Source organism: Centrocercus urophasianus, unplaced genomic scaffold (assembly GCF_019232065.1).
Source record: "Centrocercus urophasianus isolate 14NV4802_14NV808 unplaced genomic scaffold, USGS_Curo_1.0 seq_13, whole genome shotgun sequence".
Classification (NCBI taxonomy): Eukaryota; Metazoa; Chordata; class Aves; order Galliformes; family Phasianidae; genus Centrocercus; species Centrocercus urophasianus.
The window spans coordinates 14,450,595-14,472,812 of NW_024884475.1; the positions used below are offsets into that span (position 1 = coordinate 14,450,595).

General features: G+C 42.6%; 3 protein-coding genes across 10 annotated transcripts in view; 2 read left to right on the forward strand and 1 right to left on the reverse strand.

Annotated features, from left to right (window-relative positions):
• Positions 1–1,407: 1,407 nt before the first annotated feature.
• LAP3 (leucine aminopeptidase 3) lies at positions 1,408–14,425 on the forward strand. The gene is made up of 13 exons (XM_042812291.1): positions 1,408–1,530; positions 1,774–1,889; positions 2,175–2,229; positions 3,518–3,623; positions 4,195–4,354; positions 5,381–5,545; positions 6,499–6,657; positions 7,539–7,663; positions 9,674–9,762; positions 10,833–10,935; positions 12,928–13,007; positions 13,723–13,835; positions 13,939–14,425. Exons 1-13 carry the CDS (start codon positions 1,408–1,410, stop codon positions 14,135–14,137), a joined length of 1,593 nt encoding a protein of 530 aa, XP_042668225.1. The 3' UTR covers positions 14,138–14,425.
• A 427-nt stretch (positions 14,426–14,852) lies between these two features.
• On the forward strand, positions 14,853–16,722 carry MED28 (mediator complex subunit 28). Its single transcript, XM_042812023.1, has 4 exons — positions 14,853–15,011; positions 15,111–15,177; positions 15,668–15,780; positions 16,409–16,722. Exons 1-4 carry the CDS (start codon positions 14,853–14,855, stop codon positions 16,604–16,606), a joined length of 537 nt encoding a protein of 178 aa, XP_042667957.1. The 3' UTR covers positions 16,607–16,722.
• A 1,013-nt stretch (positions 16,723–17,735) lies between these two features.
• The window catches only part of FAM184B (family with sequence similarity 184 member B), a 43,874-nt gene continuing 39,391 nt past the window's right edge, over positions 17,736–22,218 (reverse strand). For 5 of the 8 annotated variants that reach the window (XM_042812018.1, XM_042812017.1, XM_042812021.1 and 2 more), the window contains 3 exons: positions 22,059–22,176; positions 21,794–21,895; positions 19,284–21,199 (listed from right to left, as the gene is read on the reverse strand). In XM_042812018.1, the coding sequence (XP_042667952.1) occupies positions 20,900–21,199; positions 21,794–21,895; positions 22,059–22,176 (520 nt within the window). In that variant the 3' untranslated portion in view covers positions 19,284–20,899. Of the gene's footprint in view, positions 18,032–19,283; positions 21,200–21,793; positions 21,896–22,058; positions 22,177–22,218 lie in introns of those variants that run through there. The other 3 variants (XM_042812019.1, XM_042812022.1, XM_042812020.1) reach the window with 2 other exon arrangements.

Genomic DNA, 22,218 nt, shown 5'->3' on the forward strand with positions numbered 1-22,218 from the left:
CAAGTGGGTAAATTTATGAGGTTATCTGCCATTTGTGAAGTATTCGTCCAGAACTTTAAAGAGGTAACACATCAAATCCTGTTCTTCCATACAATTAAAGACTACTTCAGATGCTCTGAAAACATTCATATCCCTGCAGAGTATGGAGATGCTCCATGAAGAAGGTAGGGAAGCTAAGGGGCCATTCCTCAAAGAACAAAGAAACTATTGTTTGGTTATAAGAACCTCTCCAAAATAAACAAAGATAACAACTAACTCCTGCTTTGATTCTTTATTACTGTTCTGATTTAACATTAAAAATGGACACAATTTCCATCAATCACTTTCTGAGTGACATTGCCTTACTAAGGCTCTCACATACCAATGATACTGCATATCAGCAAACCCCAACACTTTCCATGTGGTGATTTTGCTAGATAAACATACATCTACTTCTAGCTGAATTTTTCTGACATAACCACCTTCTTCTTTTTGGGCGGGGGTTGGGGGGTAGGATTGGGGTTGCATTTTGTTGTTGTTTAATTCAGGGATTATAACTGCTTTCTCTCAGAACCTAATGAACTCATGCTGAGATGTTATCACAGAATCATTTGAATTGGAAGGGAACCTTACAGGCCATCTAATCCAAGTGCCCCGCACTGAACAGGGACACCTGCAGCTGCATCACGTTGCTCAGAGCCCTGTCCATCCCGACCTGGTGTATGTGTAGGGATGGGGCAGGACCAGCTCTCTGGTTGACCTGTGCCAGTGCCTCACCACCCTCATCATAACAAACTTCTTCCTTATATCCAACCTAAATCTCGTCTCTTTTAGTTTGAAACCATTTGCTCTATCACAACAGACCGTGCTAAAGAATCTGTCCTTTCTTACAGAACCCCTTCAGATACTGAAAGCTTGCATTCAGGTCTCCCTGGAGCCTCCTGTTCTCCAGGCTGAACAGCCCCAGCTCTCAGCCTGTCCTCATAGGAGAGGTGTTCCAGCCCTTGGACCATTTCTGTGGCCCTCTGGATGCACACCAACAACTCCATGTCTCTCTTGTACTGAGAACTCCAACCTAGATGCAGCACTGCAGGTGATGTCTCAGCAGCACAGAGTATTGGGACAGTATCGCCTTCCTCGCCTCGCTGGCCACAATTCTTTTTATGCAGCCCAGGATACGGTTGGCTTTCTAGGCTACAAGGGCGCATCGCCTGTTTACGCCCAGCCTGAGCACGCAGCCTTCTGATACAAGCAACCCTGCTCGTCGTGGCCTAACGTCCCCGCGCGGTCCCGGCCTCGCAGCAAAGCTCACTCTCAGAGCCCCGCCTCCCACTCCCCGCCCTCCGGCCCGGCCCCGCTCGGCGCGGGCTGATGAGGCGCGCGGTGCGCCGGGGTCAGGCGTCGGCCCGCCGCGTGGGGCTGCGTGCCATGCTGCTGCCGTGGGTGCGGCGGGCGGACGCGCGCCGCCTGGCCCGGGTTCTGCCCTTGGCGTGCAGCTGCTCGCAGCGGAGTGCCCTGCCGCGGGGCTACAGCCAGGGGGCGGGCGGGAAGGTGAGGGGTGAGAGAGAGTCGCGCTGCTCGGGGATCCTGGCTGAGATCTGAGGGCCCCGAGGAGGAAAAGCTGTGTGTGCTTGTAAATTACAAATCGGAAGTATTTTCGTTAGTAGGGACGCAAAGCGGTCGTTCCTTTAGTTACGCTGTATCTGTGGCGGTTCATCCTGCTCGACCGGCGTCGCTCTGCGCTACAGCGTCCGTCCCAATCTGTTGCCCGCACTAACGCGTGCTCTTCCGCAGGCCCTGCTGCTGGGAGCCTACGCGAGCGAGCGGGAAGGCGGCGGCGCGCAGCTCAGCGCGGCGGGGGACGCGTTCGACGGCCGCGTGTCCGGGAGGCTGCGCGAGCTGCTGGCCGCGTGAGTGCTGCGTGCCGCGCTGGGGGAGGTGGAAGCGCCTGTAAACGCCAGCAAGAGCGGGGAGGTGTGCTTGGTCCTTGTTAGCGTTTAAACACGTAACCCTTCGCAGGCCGCGCGGCTTGGAGGGAAGCTCCTGGGGAAGAGATGCGAAGTATCTGTGGGGGCTGCTCTTTATCGGGATGAGCCGGCGCAGTGTGCGGCGCTGTATGGCTGTGGGTTGAACGCAGCAGCTTAACTTTGTTACCGTACGGACCTGTTCACTGCAAGAAGCTTCTTGTGTTCTAGATGCGGGGCCCCTCTGAAGAAAGGCAAAGCACGCATATTCCATGGTTTGCATCAGGTACGGGCAGTGCGTTTTCGTATGTGTATTTCTGATGTGTGAGATTTGCCCTTATGGCTTACTTTAAGCTTGGTTCACTGGTGTGCATCACAGATACGATATATCACCTGCTTCAAGGTATGCTTTTGGTGCCATTTGAGAGGTCTCAGCACATCTAATGCCTCTGCACGGAGCTAACGAATAAGATTTGTGCCTTGCCGGAGTGCTGCTAGGCAGCCGCTAGGTGTCCCCGTGTGAGTAATTGCATCGTATGTTAGGGCTATGTACAGATTTTAAACAAATCAGGTTGTAGGAATTATTGCCTGTCACCTGTAAGTTCCCATGTGCACAACAGACGAGTGATATACCCAGCTAAAAGGCTGTCATGGATTCGTGGAAGACCCCTGGAAGGTCCCATTGCCCCAGCTGTACATACAGGATGGCCCCTGAAGTAAGCAGTAAATCTCCGCAGGTGAATGCAGTCGAAGGTGACCTTATGCACTTTTCTATGCGTGTAAGATAATATCAGCTAAAAAAGGATAACCTGAATCATTGATCTTCTGGGAAGTTTGCACTAGTTCCACATTTTGAGAATTAAGACACTTTGTGGTGTCGTAGTTTGAAAGCCAACAGAATGTGACAGAGCTACTATTTGCAATGGAACGAAAAGGAAAGTCTAAGATTAAATTACTGGAAAATCTATTCACATACATAACCTTGAGTATGGTTTTATACAGATTTGAATTCATCCGTAAAGGTCTCCCTTCATCTTTGTTGTCTTTGCCTTTTTGCCTCCCACTTCTGGTTTGTCAGGCACGTGGCTTGCCTGAATTCTGGATCTGCGTACCTCTGTGCAGCTTTGGTTTGGCACTTGGCTAATTGTGCCAGCTCCACTCCTGAGCTGAACTGCTAGGCTTAGGCTTTGAAGAGACTTTTTTAGATTGAATGTACTACTGAGCTAAAATGGTTGCACTTAGGCAGCTCACATCGGGCCTCTGTTCTGCAGCAAAAGCTGGATTTGTTTTTAAGACTTTTAGACTTTCCTCTAGAAGTATCTTTTGCTGTATGGTGAGCATAAAGCCATATCTGCTACAACAATTAAGTGTAAACAGTGCCCAACTGTTTGGATCCCTGTGGCAAATGACTGAGAGTGGAAGACGGTGTTACCACACATTTTAAGAAGAAAATCTGTAACAAAGAGAATGTATTTTAATGCTGTTTGGCTTGATTTGGGAAGCGTAGTCTTTGTAACAACTCTGTGCTGCGGCTGTAACAATGAGGAATCCGTTTGTGTGTTGACTTTGTGTAGGACTTTCCAAGCGTGGTTGTAGTTGGTTTGGGTAAGAAGAATGCTGGAATAAATGACCAAGAAAACTGGAATGAAGACAAAGAAAATATCCGTGCAGCTGTTGCAGGTTAACTTTTCTAATTTTCTTAAGCCTTTCATCTAGAGAAGTCTTTTAATGGTGCCGCATGTTCCATCATAACCACGTGAGTTATGAGCTGAGACAAGAGGTCAGTCGCACGCATATGATGGCTCTCTGTCCCAAGAGCTAGACCAGACTGTCTCACTAGCTGCCATGTTATACTGTTCATAAAAGCGTGGATAAACTATTTTGTGAGAAAAGAACAGTTACAGAGCCTTAGCAAAAACTAAATCACAGCAAATATCTGATACCTATACTCATAGTCCATAACACTCCAGAATAATGGAGACTTTCTTTGATATGGGCCAGGCTTAAAGGAATCAGAAGTTTAGGGCCTAATTGTTGGAATTTATCAAGTTATATTTTTCATCGCGATTTGTCAATATGTGGTAATCAGCTTTTAAAATTGTTTTACCACGTGTTCATTTCAGTTAATTTATTTATGAACTTAGGTATCATAAGTAAACTTTTTTCCTTGAGGTGTTACATAGATCGTGTCAGACACCTGTTTTGCTTTTCTGTGCAATATGACCTACTCATCCTGTACTGTATTTTTCAGTTGGTTGTAGACAGATCCAAGACCTGGAAATCCCCTGTGTTGAAGTGGACCCTTGTGGAGATGCTCAAGCAGCAGCAGAAGGTGCTGTCCTTGGATTGCATGAATACAATGAGCTGAAGCAAAAAAAGAAACCTGTAGTTACTCCTCAGCTTCATGGAAGGTGATGGCAAAAGGAAAAGTTGCTTGTATATTTATCCATTTGTCTATTTCTTAAATTATGCATGCTTGTTCATGAGAAAAATGAAACTGAAAGAACAGGCCCAGCAGCAATCTCTCTCTTATCTCCTCCTAATCCTTTGAATTTCCTTAATTATTTTACACTCCAGGTATATTAATGGTGTTTGTTCCATACATTTTGTTAGTATGCCATGTTCTGAGGCTAAGGGTAAATAAATTCTGCTTCATATAAAAGAAGGGCAAGGATAAAAATAAAAGCAAAAATTGCTTGAAACATGGTTCTGATGTAAAAGGATTTGCACTGGTATTGCATGCCAAAATTGTGGAGCAGAGTTATCCCAAACTCTGTAAATGAATAAATCCTTTTGATAATCAGGAAATGCTGACTGAGACCAGACCATAGATACGTTTTACATAGTTCACTTCTTATATTTGCATTCACAGAATAAAATGCAAGGAGAAAAGCTTGGCTTCTGAGTAGATCTCACTGTTGCTTGAGAGGATAAAGCAGACATTCCCATTTCCTATGCAGTCAGCTCTGTCTTTTGCTAGTGAAATTCTTGAGTGCAATGTGAGATGAGATCCAAATTCTACTCTTATTGTGTAACATTACTTCAGCAATGTGAAAAACAGAATTGAAGGCTTTATGTGGTAAATGAAAACTTTCATAACATGATTACAAATTTTGGAAGGCATATAAACCTTACGTTTAAGGATTTAATTCCAGAATAGTAAGGATTAGGAACAGACCAAACATATTAGGCAGTTTCACCCCTGCCTGCTCTAGGATTCTTCTAGCTTTCTCTGAAGCACTTGAAGCAGAGATGAGAACTAGACTAGATACACCATGGATCTTGCCCAGAATTCCTCGTAGTCATGGTAATGGAACATTCTTAATTGCCTTAAATTAATGCTGATGTACTTTTGAGAAGGAGAGAACAAATGAACGCTGACATCTTTTTTTAAAGGTTGATGATCATGATTGTTACACATTGTTTTGTCTCTTTAGTGCTGGAAGTGAAGCCTGGCAGAAAGGTGTTATCTATGCGGAGGGTCAGAATCTCGCTCGGTACCTTATGGAGGCTCCAGCTAATTATATAACTCCAATCAAATTTGCTGAATATATTGAACAGAAGCTTGGAAATTTTGCTAGCAATGTGAAGGTCCATATAAGGTAAAATCCCTTGACACTGCTTTTCTATTGAGTAAAAAAAAAACCTTCCATATTACTGAAATTAGTAGCATGCTCTCATTTTCATTCTGCTATCTCAAATAACAAAAGCAAGTGAAGTCTTTGTTGGAAAGGCCTAAAGGTGCCCAGACAGCAGGCTGCTCTCAGAATTGGGTGAGCAGAGTAAGCAGATACTGTGACACAGCAAAATGATTAACTGCCAATTAGTCATGCTGTCAGTTATCTGCTTAATTGACACAAGGGCTGTGAAGGAGGAAGCCTGGTGAAGAATCAGTGAATAAATTACAGATACCAGATCCTTTTTACACCTCTTTTGTTCCCAATCGTTATATATACTTTTCTTTTTCTTGTTTATTTGGATGTGGTAATTAAATATCCTTTATTGCTTTTTTTGTTCGTTTGGTTTTTGGTTTTTAAAACATTGAGGTAGGGCCCTAAAAGCCTTTGCAATTGAATTTGCACAGCTAATGCTTCTTGTCCCTGAATTTCTAGTTACTGGCCTTCAGCAGAAATGGCTGGTTGCATTAATAAGTGCTGCAGGGTGTTCTGGTGAAAGGGAAAAGACTGAGGGAAATCAACTGTACACATAGTATCTGTTCTGATGGCAGAAAGCAAAAAAGTAAGGGGATGCAACACTGTTACTTCGTGTGCCTTCAAAGACACAGCCTGATAGGCAAGTTGAAGTTTAACGTTTCTCATGCAGAAAGTACAGATCTGGTTTTCTTTGAAAATAAAAAAAAACAAACAGTAACTTTGAGGCAGGACTTTTCTGTTTCACAAAAGAAATAACAGTGGGATTTGAATGATGGTTTCCAGTGTAACTAAAATTGAATTAATTGTGCACAAGCCTTCGAGAATCATAGTCTGTCAAAAAGAAACAAAAGCTCCTTGGTCAGCATGCCATTAAAAAATATATATATATATTTCTGTTCCAGGCCAGAGTCTTGGATAGCAACACAGCAGATGGGAGCATTCCTGAGTGTAGCCAAGGGTTCAGCTGAACCTCCCGTCTTTCTGGAGATTCACTATTTAGGAGGTGCTAATGCAAATGACTCTCCCTTGGTATTTGTAGGAAAAGGAGTTACGTTTGACAGGTACGTATGGTGATATTCTAATGGTTTGGGGACAAGGGGAAACTGGTTTAGTTATTAAAGGGTGGAGCTCAGATGGACTGTGCGTAACTCAGACAAGAGATGTGCACTTCAAAGTGTAATCCTGTAAAACACAGAGGTGAAGCCTTGCTTGTACCTTCCTACTAGTTCTGTTGAATGCAAAGATGATTTTCTTTTCCCAGCACATCTTTCAATGCTGTTCCAGTGAACCCACTCTATGTAGCAGATTGTGCTGCATTTCCCAGGAATAAAACAAGCTTCAGTGACTGAACAGTGTAAAACTGATGTGCTTTTGGCTTGTGAGGGAAAATGAAATCTAGGGGAAAGAAACAAAACTTTTTGTCTTTTTTTTAATCTGAGTAAACCGTGGGATGAAGAATTCACATACTTCAAATTGCAGTCTGCCCCTGGACACGTAGATCACATTTAAGCCACGTGGAAACAGTTGGTTCTTTGCAGCAGGTTCTCATGTGGGACAGAAAAAGCAGTTACACATACTGAAGAATTTATCAGTCTGTTCTCCTTCCATATGCTTGACTTTACCAAATCTACTATTCTTCTTTTGTACTCTATTATGAAGACTGCAGAGTGCATGAGGACTGGTTTGTTAGTCCACTGCAGATTACCTGAATTCTTATGGTGCAGAGGAAGTAATTTAGGTGCATTTTAGCTGAAAACCAGTCTACTTGGGTGTTGTAAGAAGAAACCACAGTCTAGTATTTACTGTTTTTTTTGTGGTTTTTTTTTTTTTTTTTTTTTTTTCCTCCATGCTAAAACATAGTGATGGACAGAGTGCTTGTGTTTACTAATGTATGTAACATCTAACATCTCCAAGGTGGATAACATTTATTCTGTTATTTCAGTGGTGGCATTTCACTGAAGCCATCATCGGGTATGGATGCAATGAGAGCAGATATGGGAGGGGCTGCAACGGTCTGTTCAGCCATTGTGACAGCAGCAGCTTTAAATCTGCCTCTTAACATAATTGGTAAGTGCTTGGTAAGTGTGAGAATCTGAAAGCTTTCATTCTACAAGATTCTCTGTAGACAAAGTCATTTTCTATATCAGCAGTGATAACTTTTAAGACACTATCTTACAGAAATGTCACAGGCTCTTACAGACCTGCTTCTCTCATTCCCTACCTCAGCCTCTCTTCTGTTTTCACTTGCTTATCAAAAATCCTTACTTTTGCACAAATATAATAATGCAAGGCAGAATTAAAAAAAAAAAATAAATAAAAATAAAAATTAAAATTAAGGCATGATTTTTAGAATTTAGAAGAGGGACTGGGGCACCTCTCCTGTGAAGAAAGGTTGAGGGAACTGAGCTTGTTTAGCTTGGAGAAGGGAAGGCTCTGGGGAGATGTCACTGCAGCCTTCCAGTACTCGAAGGGAGCATGTAAACAGAAGGGGGAATGGCTGTTTATGAGGGTGGATAGTGATAGGACAAGGGGGAATGGTTTTAAACTGAGACAGGGGAGGTTTAGGTTAGGCATTAGGAGGAATTTTTTCACACAGAGGGTGGTGATGCACTGGAACAGGTTGCCCAAGGAGGCTGTGGATGCCCCATCCCTGGAGGCATTTAAGGCCAGGCTGGATGTGGATCTGGGCAGCCTGGTCTGGTGGTTGGTGACCCTGCACATAGCAGGGGGTTGAAACTGGGTGATCATTGTGGTCCTTTTCAACCCAGGCCATTCTATGATACTGTGACTTGGTTGTTAATAAACCTGTTTTAGTGGGTTTTGTCCTGATGCTTTGTTACAAGAAGGAATTTGGATACCTATAAAAGCCATTAGAAATGAAAAGGAGTTAGCTGAGCTTCTTTGCTTCTTTGTGGATGCCCCGTCCTTGGATGTGTTTAAGGCCAGGTTGGACGGGGTCCTGGGCAACCTGATCTGAATGTGTGTGTTTGGTGGCCCTGTTAGGCAGGGGGGTTGGAACTACATGATCCTTGAGGTCCCTTCCAACCCGGGTGATTCTGTGATTCTGTGAGCTACCTCTGTTTGCCAAAGCTGAGGAGGATGGTGTATCAGCTTTTTCCTTCGGAGCGTGTCTCAGCAGAAATTTTAAAACAACAGAATAAGCTGTCTGATACTAGTTTGTAGTTATGAACAGTGGTTATTGCGTCTGCAGAAATGCTGTACAGTTAGAATTAAATCAGTTGATTCAGAAATTGTTAAAAAACCATTCCCTGATGAGATGTAGTCCGTTCTAGGTTAAGTTTTATGTTTGAAAACTGTAGCTTCCACTAAGTAATATTTTAGTTGCTGACGTGCTTCAACCAGTAGAGGGCAGCGAACCACACATCCTCACAAGATTCATGCTTACAAGTATCCCAAGGGAAGTAGTAAGCAAAAATCTGCAGAGCAGAAATCTGTGTACTTAACTCCAGTGAATAGCAGCAGTTTGCAGTTCTCTCAATGCTTCATGCTTTGGGCAGGACACAGGAGGAGGTTATCCCTGGGAATGGGGGCTGTCTTTCATCCCACTGTCCCATTCACTGTTTTCACATCGACTGAGAGCTCGTGTTTGCTCTTATGGTTGGCATTCTATAACAATTCCTTGGACCCCTCTTGACGTTACACAACAAGGAGAGCTTGAACAGCTCAGAGTTCAGAAGTCTGATTTTCAGAAAGAAATAACTCCCTTTATATGTTACTAGTTCTTCATATATGGAAGAGATAAGGTAGTATCTCTTGACAGAAGCTTTGGTGAATTTTAAAGCTCCTCTGCTTTTGCTTGCCTGAGTATATGAAGTAGAAGTAAATCCTAGTGGTAAAATGGTGTAGGGGAAAAAAAGCTCTGGTGCAACATGCAGAGAAATCCCACTGATTGAAAATCAGACCATGTGACTTTCAGTGACCAGGAAAATTCAGATATTGAGCAATTCAAGGTGAAAATCCTACTGCTTTCTTAAGTTTGTTGTTTGTTTCCTAACTACTTTTTTAAATCTCTTTTGAGAAAGATGCTAGTAATGCACTTTTTTTTTTCTCTCTGAGGTTTGGCACCCCTCTGTGAAAACATGCCCAGTGGTAAGGCAAACAAGCCTGGGGATGTCGTTAGAGCCAAGAATGGAAAAACAATCCAGGTATGCCTATGAAACTTGGATTTTTGAGTACTCTGAGTGAATTGGTTCAATCAGTTGCATGACTGTACTCAGAGGATATGCAATGCAAATGTAAGTTATTTACAAATGTATGTTATTAATTAGGAATTGCAATCACAGGCTTTTTTCAAACATATTTAAACATGTTCTACAAATCCCTAATAAAAACTGGAAAGTATAGTAACAATGAACATGCTACAAAATATTGTCAGCTCAAGAGGCTGCAACGATGCTTATAAACACGGGCTCTCAGAATGAGAAACACAACTTGCTTCTGGTACACCTTTGAGGACAGTCACCTGCTGTCTGGAGTAAGATGTAAGTGTATTAGTTCCCTGTTGATATAATTAAGGTCTTTACCATGCCAGCTGCTCTGTACAAGCAGAACATCGTAAGATCTGTCAATTCAAAGCACACTGCCATACTATTATTTCATATTTAATCCAAGCTATACTAATTCAATATATTAAATGGTGCAGAAAGTTACTGTGCAGTAGACTGCTGACTTTGTGCAGAAGAAGATGGCTTACTCAATATTTCTGTCTGGATTTCTGTGATTCAAGCTTTGACCTTGAGGTTCTCTCTGCAGTACTGAGTTTGGTGGCATTCAGCTTGGAGGGAGAAGACTGCATGCATATTCCTCCTGCAATGAGAACTCTAGAAGAAATAGCTAGTGGGTCAGAGCGCGTGCAATTGATCTTGCAGACTTCATTATAAGCTTTCTCTGAAAGGAGAAAAAATCAGTAGCCCATGCATCTGTTTTCTTCTTTAGAGGAAAAAAGTTTCAAGATTCAAAGACAAAGCAGTTTCACAAGGAAGCACTTCCTGGCACACATCTGTGCATTCTTGTGGATCCCTCTCCTTCACAGTTTCTATGAGCCATATTTCTCTGAGGAAATTTTGATTAATTTCCTTGGGCTTGTGACAGTGTAGTCACAATCTGACAGCTGTTCAAGAGAATGTGCGAAAAATAAGTTGGTTAATGGGGTGTTTTCAGTAGTTAATCTCTTCTTATTGATTTTTTTTTTTTTTTTTTTTTTTTCCACCTGGAGGTTGATAACACAGATGCAGAAGGAAGACTGCTATTAGCTGATGCTCTCTGTTATGCCCACAGTTTTAATGCAAGGGCTATTGTGAATGCTGCAACATTAACAGGTAAGCAGTCACCCTTCCCTGCTTCATTTTGGAAGTCAACTTCTTGTTATTCTCATTAAATGGTCTGTGAATTTGTTGTACTATGCATACAAAGACAGCCTGAAGCTGAAAGCAGGTGAGATGACTTGGCATGCTGCAGGACAAGAGCTTGCACAAATTCTGTTCTAACAACTTGTACAGCTGCAACATGTCTCCAAGACTGGGGGTATTGGCATGCAGGGAGCACAGTAAGCAATGTAGATGAAGTTGGGCCTGGCCCAGCTAAGCTGGAAAGGGTAAGTCCAGGAGGACTTATGCAGACTTGAATGTTTCTGCACGAAGTTTTCCCATGCTTCTGTTTCTGGCTGAGCTTAATAGTAGATTCCAGGCAATTATGTCACTCAACATCTTGCCTAAGCACATTCAACCCCCAGAGATGGCTATGTGGTGCAGAGATACTGGTGAAGCTGTGGAAAACTTTGCTAGTTCTGGCACTAGCCATGCTGAAGCCAAAACAGCTTTTTGTGAACAGCCTCCTGGGTGCCTGCGTTCTGACCTACCCAGCACCACTTCTTCCATTACCTGAGCTATCTCAATCTCCATGATCCTACCTAATAGGAGAATCAATACCATCTTCTCAGGAAGTCACTTCAGTGAAACATCACAGAATGGCCAGGGTTGGAAGGGATCTCAAGGATCATGAATCTCCAACCCCTCTGCCACATGCAGGGCCACCAGCCTCTCCATTTAATACTAGACCAGGCTGCCCAGGGCCCCATCCAACCTGGCCTTGAACACCTCCAGGGACGGGGCATCCACAGCCTCTCTGGGCAGCCTGTTCCAGCACCTCACCACTCTCATAGTAAAGAAATTCTCCCTGAAACATCTCTTATTTCATGTGCATTTTGCATAGTCGCAAACATAAAACATTCTGTTTCTTCTCAATAGTTATATGCAAATGGAGTTATAATTTTAAACATGTAAAAATTAGCACTGTGTACGCATCTCATGAACTGCAGCAACAACCTATCATAGCTACAATCACTTCAGGTATGACAGATTGTTGCTGAAATGTGAGCAAATATGAAGAACAGATCAAATAAGAGTCCATTGTTTTGCTTAATAAACAAGCTGAGAAAAATAATCACCTCTCTCTGCTTTAAATCATGTTCCTCAAGCTTAACACGTTCAAATGTTTGGAAAATGTTTATAGAGAGAAGCAATGTTGATTTTAAGATGGTTGACTTGTGTAAAAGTATTTCCATGACAGGAGAAATGGGCTTCTCCCACTCCAGGCTATTGTTTGGGATCCTTTGGCACCAGGCAGGAAGGAGGACAGCTCCTGCAGAAATTTCTGACACTGAGTATTTTGGTTTTTAAATCTCCCTGGGATTGAGTGCCTGAAATAGCATCAGCATTAGAGAAGCAGATCTGTGACAAACAAAAAGTAACTGTGTATGTGATCGCTCTGCTTTAGGCGTGGTTTATTATTTTGATGGTGATTACTGTCATTTAAATTAAATTTGTGTATGCTGTGCAACAACCTCTGTGGGTGCAGTTCACAGAAGGAAAAGTACCAGATAGAAAATTGGATGAGTTCATAAACTTGAAAAAGTCTGATTTTCTATGTAGAAACTGTAATCATTTAGTGGGTTTTTGTTTTTTCTTTTTTTTTTTTTTGAGAAAAGACTTATTGCTGAATGCATTAGATTAGGTATATTACTATTAAGCTGAAAACAGTCAATTCTTATGAGATCTGGAATGTAATTTTCATGAATTCTTGTCCTGTTAGTTTAGCCTTTAAGCAACTTTAATTTTTTTTTTTTTTTTAAATAAGTGAAAGTGCACTAAAATCTGTAGGTCTTGTGGACTTCAGAAATCATTGGTAGTGAGAATTAGAAAAGGAAGTACTGTGAGGAGTCTGTATGCAGGGATAACTCCAAAGTCTAACTAACGTAACTGCAAAGTCCACCTTTGCACTCATCGTATAAATTTCAAGCTGTCTTTCTATAGGTGCCATGGATGTTGCATTGGGGTCTGCTGCAACTGGAGTGTTCACAAATTCATCTTGGCTTTGGAATCACCTTTATGAGGTAGGCCATCAGCATTATTATCAAATGATAATTTTGTTAATAGCTGCTGTTACTAAAAAATTAGTGACTTTCTTTAAAGAAAGTCTTACCTGATACAACTCTAATTGTTACTGTATTTGAAATCTCGTAGGAATGTGTTAGTATTGTATTTAATTGAAAAATACATAATTAAGACCCTTAATTGCTGCCTCCTGGATTTATATCACACAGCACAAAGCATGCATCGTGATTTTGAGTGGCGTTGGCACCCTTTGACAACATACTGCATGTGTAGAAGCTCTGGATTATTGACAGTGATTAGATTTTGTTAAAAAGGTAATTGGTATTGTTAAAAGCCAGACCAAAAGAGACATTCACACCTTGCAAGTGCCTGAGGTGTGATGGACATGGGAGTCTCTGAAGGGAAGGATCTGTGAAAATGTATATTACCAGGAAAAGATGTTAATAGGGAAGAGAAGTATTCTTTATATTTTGCTTTTTGATTACCACCACCAAAATAGGATTCAGTTTTGTTTGCACTGTATTTCCAAATAGCTGACATTATTTTGGACCATAGAAAATTTTACAGAGTGGTCAAAGTTAGAAAAGGATAAAAATGCACAATGCTGGTGCTTATAAATGCAGTTTAAAAATGGGAGGGAGAGGAAAAAAACAGCAACCCACTCACACAAAAATGAGCAGTGAACTTTGCTCAGTGTCACCTTTTCTTTTTCAGGCCAGCATCGTGACAGGAGACCGAGTGTGGAGAATGCCTCTTTTTGAACATTACACAAAACAAGTAACAGACTGCCCTCTCGCAGACCTGAGTAACATTGGGAAGTACAGCAGGTAATGCTGCACCATCTCTCACACCCTGTCCTCCCAGCCTGCAGCCCAGCACTTGGGCTGGCGGTGTTGCTTTAGAAACGATCCCTCTTTCTGCTTCCTGCAGAGCTGGAGGAGCGTGCACGGCTGCTGCCTTCCTGAAGGAGTTTGTGACGGCCCCTCACTGGGCTCACCTGGACATTGCTGGTGTGATGGCCAACAAGGACGAGGTGCCATACCTGCGGAAGGGCATGGCTGGGCGCCCCACCAGGACGCTCGTGGAGTTTGCGGCTCGGTTAAGCCAAGACAGTCACAGTCCCAAATAAAATGCTTACATGTTTATTCTAAAATCATCCACTCTGCCTTAAGGAAAAAAAAATGCAGTCTGGATAAGTGAGTACCCCAGACATGCTTTCACAGAAGTGATGAACTGCACATTTTATAAATCAAGAGCATCTCACTTGTGAGACTTTTCTTCCTCTATTACACAGTTTTAAAGTAAAAATACGCTGCTGGACCATCCTGAGGTATTTAATACCAGACTGTGACCATGGGAAATGCTGTATGTATGAAGCAAGCACAGTTCTTGTAAACAATAAATCTTGCACAGTGTGTTTTGATTAAGAGAGAACTGGGGGGGGGGGGGGGAGGGGGGGGGTGGGGGGGAAGCGGAGCTGTGCGTGTTGGGGGTGCCCTCCCCTGTGGTTGTGCTCCTGTGAGCTGTGGCAATGCTTGCAGAACCAGCGCTGCGTCACGCAGACTGGGCGTGATGTAGGATAGAGGTTTTGGTTTCGAGAACGGGGGAGGTGCCGTCAGGGAGGAAACCAAAACTCAAACGCGAAAAGTGGCGAAAAAGCCGCCGCTTACCTGTGGACCTGGGGAAGGCAGGGCTGGGGGCGCGGACTCCCGCCCTGCAGGCCCGCCTGCCGCCTTCGCTTTCTCCCGTCTCCGCCTGGGTCCGAGGAACGCCCCTGAGGAGCCGCCCGCCTCCGCCGTCGGCCTCGGCGCGCACGCGCGCTCAGCAGCCAGCAGCCGTGCGCCATGGCGGGCGCGCTGGGCGGGATGTTCGCCAACCAGCCGCCGGGACCCCCGCCGCCCGGACCTCCCGGCGGGGTCGGGCCGGCCGGCCTCATCCCGCCTCCGACGGGGCCCCGCAATCCCAACAACACGCTGGTGGACGAGCTGGAAGCGTCTTTCGAGGTGCCGGGGGAGGGGGGAGGGGGGGAAGGAGGGGGAAAAGGAGAGGGGCGGGAGTCCGTCCAGCGCCGCGCCCTCACCTCTGCGCTTCCCACCCCGCAGGCCTGCTTCGCCTCGCTGGTCAGCCAGGACTACGTGAATGGCACCGACCAGGAGGAGATCCGCACCGGTGAGGCCCGGCGCGTGGCCGAGCTCCGCTTTGTGGCTGCGCGGTCGGGTTATGTGCGCGGGTGGGAGAGCGTTGGTAGCGGCGTGGTGCGAAAGGGGAGCATCCTGTCAGTACGCTGTATTGTGAGCCTTACACTGAGCCGGCCGCTTGGGCTTGCTGCCAACGTTTCTTGTTCAGCCACAGTGCACGGATTATTGTACCGCTCTTTATCATTATAGAAGACATGATAAAACTACTGGGGAAAAAAAATGTTTTCTTGCACCTTTAAGGTAAGTGCTGAGAATTTGCGAAGCAGTGTTTGATGCAGAGAGTTAATGCACACCTTGTGCTATTGCTATGTGTCAGAAATCCCATCCAGAAGAGCGTAAGATTTATTCCAGATGGTGTAGCAAAAGGTGTACTTAGCAGCATACACTCAAATGCCACTATGGGCCTGTGGTGGCTTTCTGAGAATCTTTTCTGTCTTTCCCTGTTGCTGTTCTACCTGTAGGTGTGGATCAGTGCATCCAGAAATTTCTGGATGTTGCAAGGCAAACGGAATGCTTTTTTCTACAAAAAAGACTGCAGCTGTCTGTCCAGAAACCAGAACAAGTAATTAAAGAGGTATGCTAAATAATAATTGAAGAGGTATGCTAAATTGGTTTACCTTTGTTGCACTGGACCAGACATGGTGCGCAGCAGTGCAGGTAAATTGCCTCATTTGCACTAATTTTGGGTTTCTCACTGTGCCTGAAGTTGGTAAAACCTGGCTGTCAGTGTAGCTCTCAGCACAAATCTAAGGAAGTGGGATAGGATGCCTGGTGGTCTGGGGAGAACAGAGTGCAAATAATGTTGATTCATCTGAAGAAACAAATGAGTTTGGTTTTGCTAGAGTAATGAGCATAGAACTGTTGGTTGGTTGGAAGGGACATCAGGAGACTTCCAGGTCGAACCCCCGTTCAGAGTCCCCTGCTGCACACAGCCCACAATTGGCCTTTTGAGTAAATCTACAGAAAGAAACTGTGCAGCCTTTATCACCCACACAGCACAGAAGTGCTTCCTGGTTACTTCCCAAGCTCTGACATAGGTAACGTAGTGTATGTGCAGGAACTTGTCACTTAAGGGCTTTTAAGCATCCCTTTAAGATTAGCTTGAAAAGCCAGGCTTAAAAATTTGATGTATGTTAAGCAAGGTTCTTTATTACTCCTAGCATTGCTGCCTGTTCACTAATACCTATTTTTTTCACCCACAGGATGTTTCAGAGTTAAGAAATGAATTACAAAGAAAAGAAGCATTAATTCAGAAGCATTTGAGTAAACTGCGGCACTGGCAACAAGTCTTGGAAGATATCAGCGTACAGCACAAAAAACCTGCAGAAATGCCCCAAGGTCCCTTAGCATACCTGGAACAGGCATCTGCTAACATTCCTGCTCCAATGAAGCAAACATGAAAACCTGATAGTCTTTTTACTTCATCTGTTTTTTGTATAATGTAATTTGTACTACAAATATAAACAGATAAGATAGAATTAAGTTAAATAAATACTCTTTTTTTGGAGAAAAAAAACACTTTGGTTTTATATTTAAATTGAAAGTATACAGAGTTCCTGTTCAGAATGCTTTCTGGTAGAAGTGTACTTTCCACAGTACATCCTGTTCTTTCTGGAAAGGATGGTCCTTGCTTTCCCCTGATTGTATCTTGCTAGTATGATGCAAATATACACAAAGGGTCTTGTTAGGATGGATGGATGGATGTCTCACTGCAAGTGCTTAATTTCTTCATGTAGCTGAGGAGTAAAATGGGATTCAAATCCTCCAGCAGTTGCAGATGAGCTACCCAATGCATAACACTAGAGTGCTAGTTGGACAATTCCCTCTCCCCGTGTTTGTTGAGGAATTACCTGAATGTTATTTTATTTACAGGTGCCTTTTGGTGAATAGCACCATTCCTTCCAGCAATAAGGTGGTTGGTGTGGCTTGATAAATTTAGTCGTTCACCCACGAGGCATTTTGCTGGGTGTCAGAGCAATATGGGGACAATGCATGCAGTTCCCATGCATCCCAGTTCTGTGCCTCAGTCTGACTCACACTTCAGCATAACAGCACTATTTTGCGAGCCATGAAAGTTGGTCACTTACAAGCAAGTTTTAATGTTCGTACTTACATACTATCCTGATTCATCAGGCTGACTGTTACACAAGTTGAAGTGCACCAGGAACATTACATGACAACGCTATACAAAACAGTCCATTAAGCTAAGCAGAAAACATTTTTAAAACAGCTTGCTGTAAACTTGCTATTCTTAGATGTGTATCACATGCTGCTCAGCATAAAACAACTTTACAAGAAACCAATTTAAAACAAAATTACATTACTATGCAAAAACAGCTGATGAAGCAAGCATATAAACCTAGAGAAATCACTTACTTAGAAGTAATATCTTCATCTGGAGTCTATAGCAGGACATCAGAGGACAAAATGAATATTTAATGTAATTGTGGAATGATACATTCTCTTGAGTAAAAAGTAATTTTACATAGCAGTATTAAGAATTTTGCCTTTTTTTTTTTTTTTTTTTTCAGAGGTTATTAAAAAAAAATGCATTTTGCTGAAATCTATGCCTGTAATTCCATTATAATTAGATGTAAGAGAGTGCTGTTGTTCCTAACAATATCCTTGGAAACTATTTCGACACTTTTTGTTGCAGAACTTATTAGATTAACATTCCCTAGCAGAAAACAAACAGCTTTTCTGGTAAATCTGAGGAGTATGTAAATTATCTGCTTTAAAAAGAAAAGTATTTAGTAAACCACTCTTGATGCTCAGGGTCTTGTATTTGGTCATCTTTGGTTTGTGGTGGTTCACTGCCATGCATCCTGTGCAAACAAATAAACGTTAGCATTGCTTACAATCTTAACAATATTTAGTATGTAGTTTGTTGGGTTTTTTTTTTTCAGAAAAACATTAAAATCCAATGAACAGATCTGTGTTCACATAACTGTGGGATCCGTGCCAGCTAGACAAAAACTGGGCTAAGAGCACTGGAATTAAGACAAGGAGAGTGTGAAAAGGAGCTAAGCAGCAACAGAGGAATGTTTGAAAGTAATTCTTGACATCTCAGAAGTATAATAATAGGAAGTTTTGAAAAACAAAATGGCAGCTGCAATTCACTTAAAATATTCAGTTGGTGCATGAAAATTGGACAGAAGTTTTATTTAGAACTGAACATTTTATCTCAATGTTAATTGGCGTCTATAACTGATCCTATTACATAATCCCCAAATTTTCAGGGTTCAAAATGCTTTTAATACACTTGTGTTAATTTCACTTAGTTTACGGTAGCACATATGAGTTCACATCATAGTTCATGTTATCTAATCCCAACCACCCTGCTATAGGTAGGGACACCTCCGACTGACCAGGTTGCTCAAAGCCCCACCCAGCCTGTCCTTGAATGCCTCCAGTGAAGGGGCATCCACAACCATGCTGGGCAACCTGCTCCAGTGTCTCACCACCCTCACAGTAAAGAATTTCTTCCTAATATCTAATCTAAATCTACTCTCTTGCAGTATGAAACCATTTCCCTTCATCCTGTTGCTCCATGCCCTCCTAAAAAGCCCCTCTCCAGCTTTCTTGTAGGCCCTCTTCAGGTACCAGCAGCTCACTGTAAGGTATCACAGGAGCCTTTTCTTCTACAATCTGAAGAGCCCCAGCTCTATCCTTGCAGGGGAGGTGTTCCAGCCCTCTGATGATTAGTGGCACTCCTCTGAATCCGCTCCAACAACTCCATGTCCTTCTGTTTGAGGCCCCAGAACTGGATGCAGTACTCCAGGTGGAGACTCATAAGAGCAGAGCAGAGGAGCAATCATCTCCATTGACCTGCTGGTGACAATTCTCTTGATGCAACCCAGGATACGGTTGGACTTCTGGGCTGCAACTGCACATTGCTAGTTCATCTTCAATCTTTCATCAGTTGACACTCCCAAAGTCATACTGGTTACCACTAATCACATCATCTTTATTTTCCATGTACCCTAGTAAGGCCTGGAAAATCTGCTCCATGATCTTGCCAGGCACAGAGGTAAGACTGACTGGCCTGTAGTTCCCTGGATCTTCTTTTTTTCCCCTTCTTGAAAATCGGGGTTATTTTTCCTTTTCTCCAGCTAGTGGGAACTTCACCAGAGTGCCATGACCTTTCAAATAAGATGGACAGCAGTTAGGCAGCTTCATCTGCCAGTTTCCCTTAGAACCTGTGGATGAATCTCATCAGGTCCCATGGACTTGTGCACTTTAGATGGTCAATCTTCATTTACAGTGGGCAGATCCTTCCCAGTTTTTACCTTTGCTTTCTGCAACCTGGGCAGTGTGGATAGAGCCTTTGCTGGTGAAGACCGAGGCAAAGAAGTCATTGAGTACATCAGCTTTCTCCATATCTCTCGTGATCACGTCTCCAGTTTCCTTCCAGAAAGGGTCCACATCTTCCCTGGCCTTTCTTTTATCACTGGTAAACCTGTAGAATTTCTTCTTTTTCCCTTTATGTCTCTGGCTAGATCTAATTCTACCTGGGTTTTAGCTTTCCTAACCTGATCCCTGGCTGCTCAGACCTCTTGGTAGTCATCCTAGATAACCTGTTCCTGCTTTCACTATACACTTCCTTTTTATGACAAAGTCCAGGAGTCCCTTGTTGATCCATGGAGGCCTCCTGGTATTCCTGCCTACCTTCCTCTTTCTTGAGATGTACTGCTTCTGGGCTTATAGGACATGATGAAATGAAATAACTGAATGAAATAACATTGAAAATACTGACCAGCTTTCTAGGGTCCCTCTTCCCTCTAATGTTTTATCCCATGTCATCCTGCCAAGCCATTTTATGACTGATGGATTTAAAAGAATAAGCAGCAGTCAAGCTACTCTTAATGTCCCTATGTATTACTCTTTAAAATACAAATCTGATTTGCCATGGCAGTCATCTGGCATGACACAATGCTTTCAACTCTAAGATGTAGGAATTGCCAAGCTGGATTCAAGCCAGCACTCTGTGTTACTGTCTTTGGCAGGAGTCAGCACCATCTGCCTTCCAGGAAATAACTCCACAGTATTCAATGTACAGGGTAATTACTGTCCACTAGGATGTAGTTGGGAAGGCTGGCTTTTGTCCTGAAGTATACAGGTAATTTTTTACATGTAAGTATAATTGTACCTATATATAGTATTAACTACATATATTTTTAACTCTTTCCTAGAGTTAATTTACATTTGGAAAATCTTAAACCTTTAAATAATATCTCATAAATTTGAAGAAAAAACAAGCTTTTCAGCACAAACCCACTAAACTAAGTTGTTTGAAATCAAGAACAGCAAAAGATCTTGATGTGACACTGAGAGACCACTAAGTATCTGCTAATCAGTTTTTAAGTCTCCAAACCCTTTGCCAAATGATTAGCCTAGGGTCATTCAAATGTCTCCTAATATTAAAGTTACATCAACTGGGTGCAAAACAAGGAGATAAAAATAAGAAACACATCTTCAACAGAATTACTCATAGGGACTCAAAGCTTTAAACAGCCACATTCATTATTAACCACTCCAATGTTTCCAATGCTTCTCCCTTTGTATCTGGCACGCTTGTAATGACAAGCTCTGCTGGGCAGTTACTAGTCTACACTTGCAGTTAAATTCTGGGTCTATCTAGAGAAAATTGATCACATGGAATTCACTGAGAGACAGGAATCTTGCATCGCTGTTTATTTCCAGACCTGTAATGTGCTTGGATGTCTACAAGATTCAGAATACAAATTCACTGAAATTCCTTGAAACCACATCAAAATAAACAAATACCTTATGGAAGTGCTGCTGTCTGAAGTCTGTGCTGTTGGAGAACCCACTCTGAGGCATCCAGGACTCTGGTCTAAGCTCGTTGATTTTGTTATTTGAGGAGCATTTCTTTTTGATCTCAAGTCACCACTCAAAAAGCTCTTTGCGTAGGAAGCTAAATTTGGTACACTGACAACACGACTGGGCACCTCAACTGGTCTCTTCTGCTGCTTTAATAAAAAGAAAACTATCACACACACGTTTTTCCACACTTATACTATAAAAACAATACTTCATTCCTAGGCAATGTGGGAAGAGCATGCAAAAATGAAGTTTCCCATCTTTTTCTAATTTAGAATACATTCTTTCCAGGGTATGCTGTAAGCACCTATGGGGTTAGGTAGTCTGATTAAAACAACTTGTATATTTGACTCTGAGGTTTTAGATATACACAGAACTCAGTTAGGTGCTGATCAGGGACAAACTGCAAGTAGCACAAATCAAAATTCAAAGTCCTTCTTGATACATACAACATCAAAGTAGCTTCCAGTTACTTGCAATCAATAGCAGTGCTTCATCCAGTGGAAGACTGAGCTGCTTGGGAATCCACTGCTTTGTATTTGCTTAAAAACTTGTACCAATGCACTTCTGCTGAGTTTATGTTTTACTCAGAACCTGCTCACAGGTGAGCCTATTGGAAAGAATTCTACTGAATAACATTACTATAGGAAATTAACAGGATCTTTTCTGTTCTGGTTATTTGTAAGACTTAAAAAGGGGCAAAACATCATGATCTGTAATTTTAATTGAATTACCTATCTTACCTTCATAGGAGTCAAACAGCCAGGATTAGGGGTGAAAGAAAAAGATCGATTTCTGTAAGATTCAGTACTGGCTAAAAGTGAATGCTGAAATTTTCTTCCTTCCTGAGGGAAAAGAAATTTATATGTTCTTTAGTATGTAAACATATTTATGTTAGATACTTACAGAGCAGAGAGAAAGTATCAATCTGAAGCAATATGCAAAACACTGAACAGCGCCTTCAAACAGATGCCAAAATAAGTACCACCATGTAAAGGTGTATCTTACCACCAGCTGCTTAATAATTTCTTCTCTCTCACTTAGTTTATCTTGCAGGCAGCTTATAAGGTGTATATCTTCTGGTCTGGATTCTGGTTTTCTTGTGTTTTCTTCTAATTTTTTAAGTCTGTGCCAAAGAAAGGATGCAGACCAACAAAAATTTTCCTTA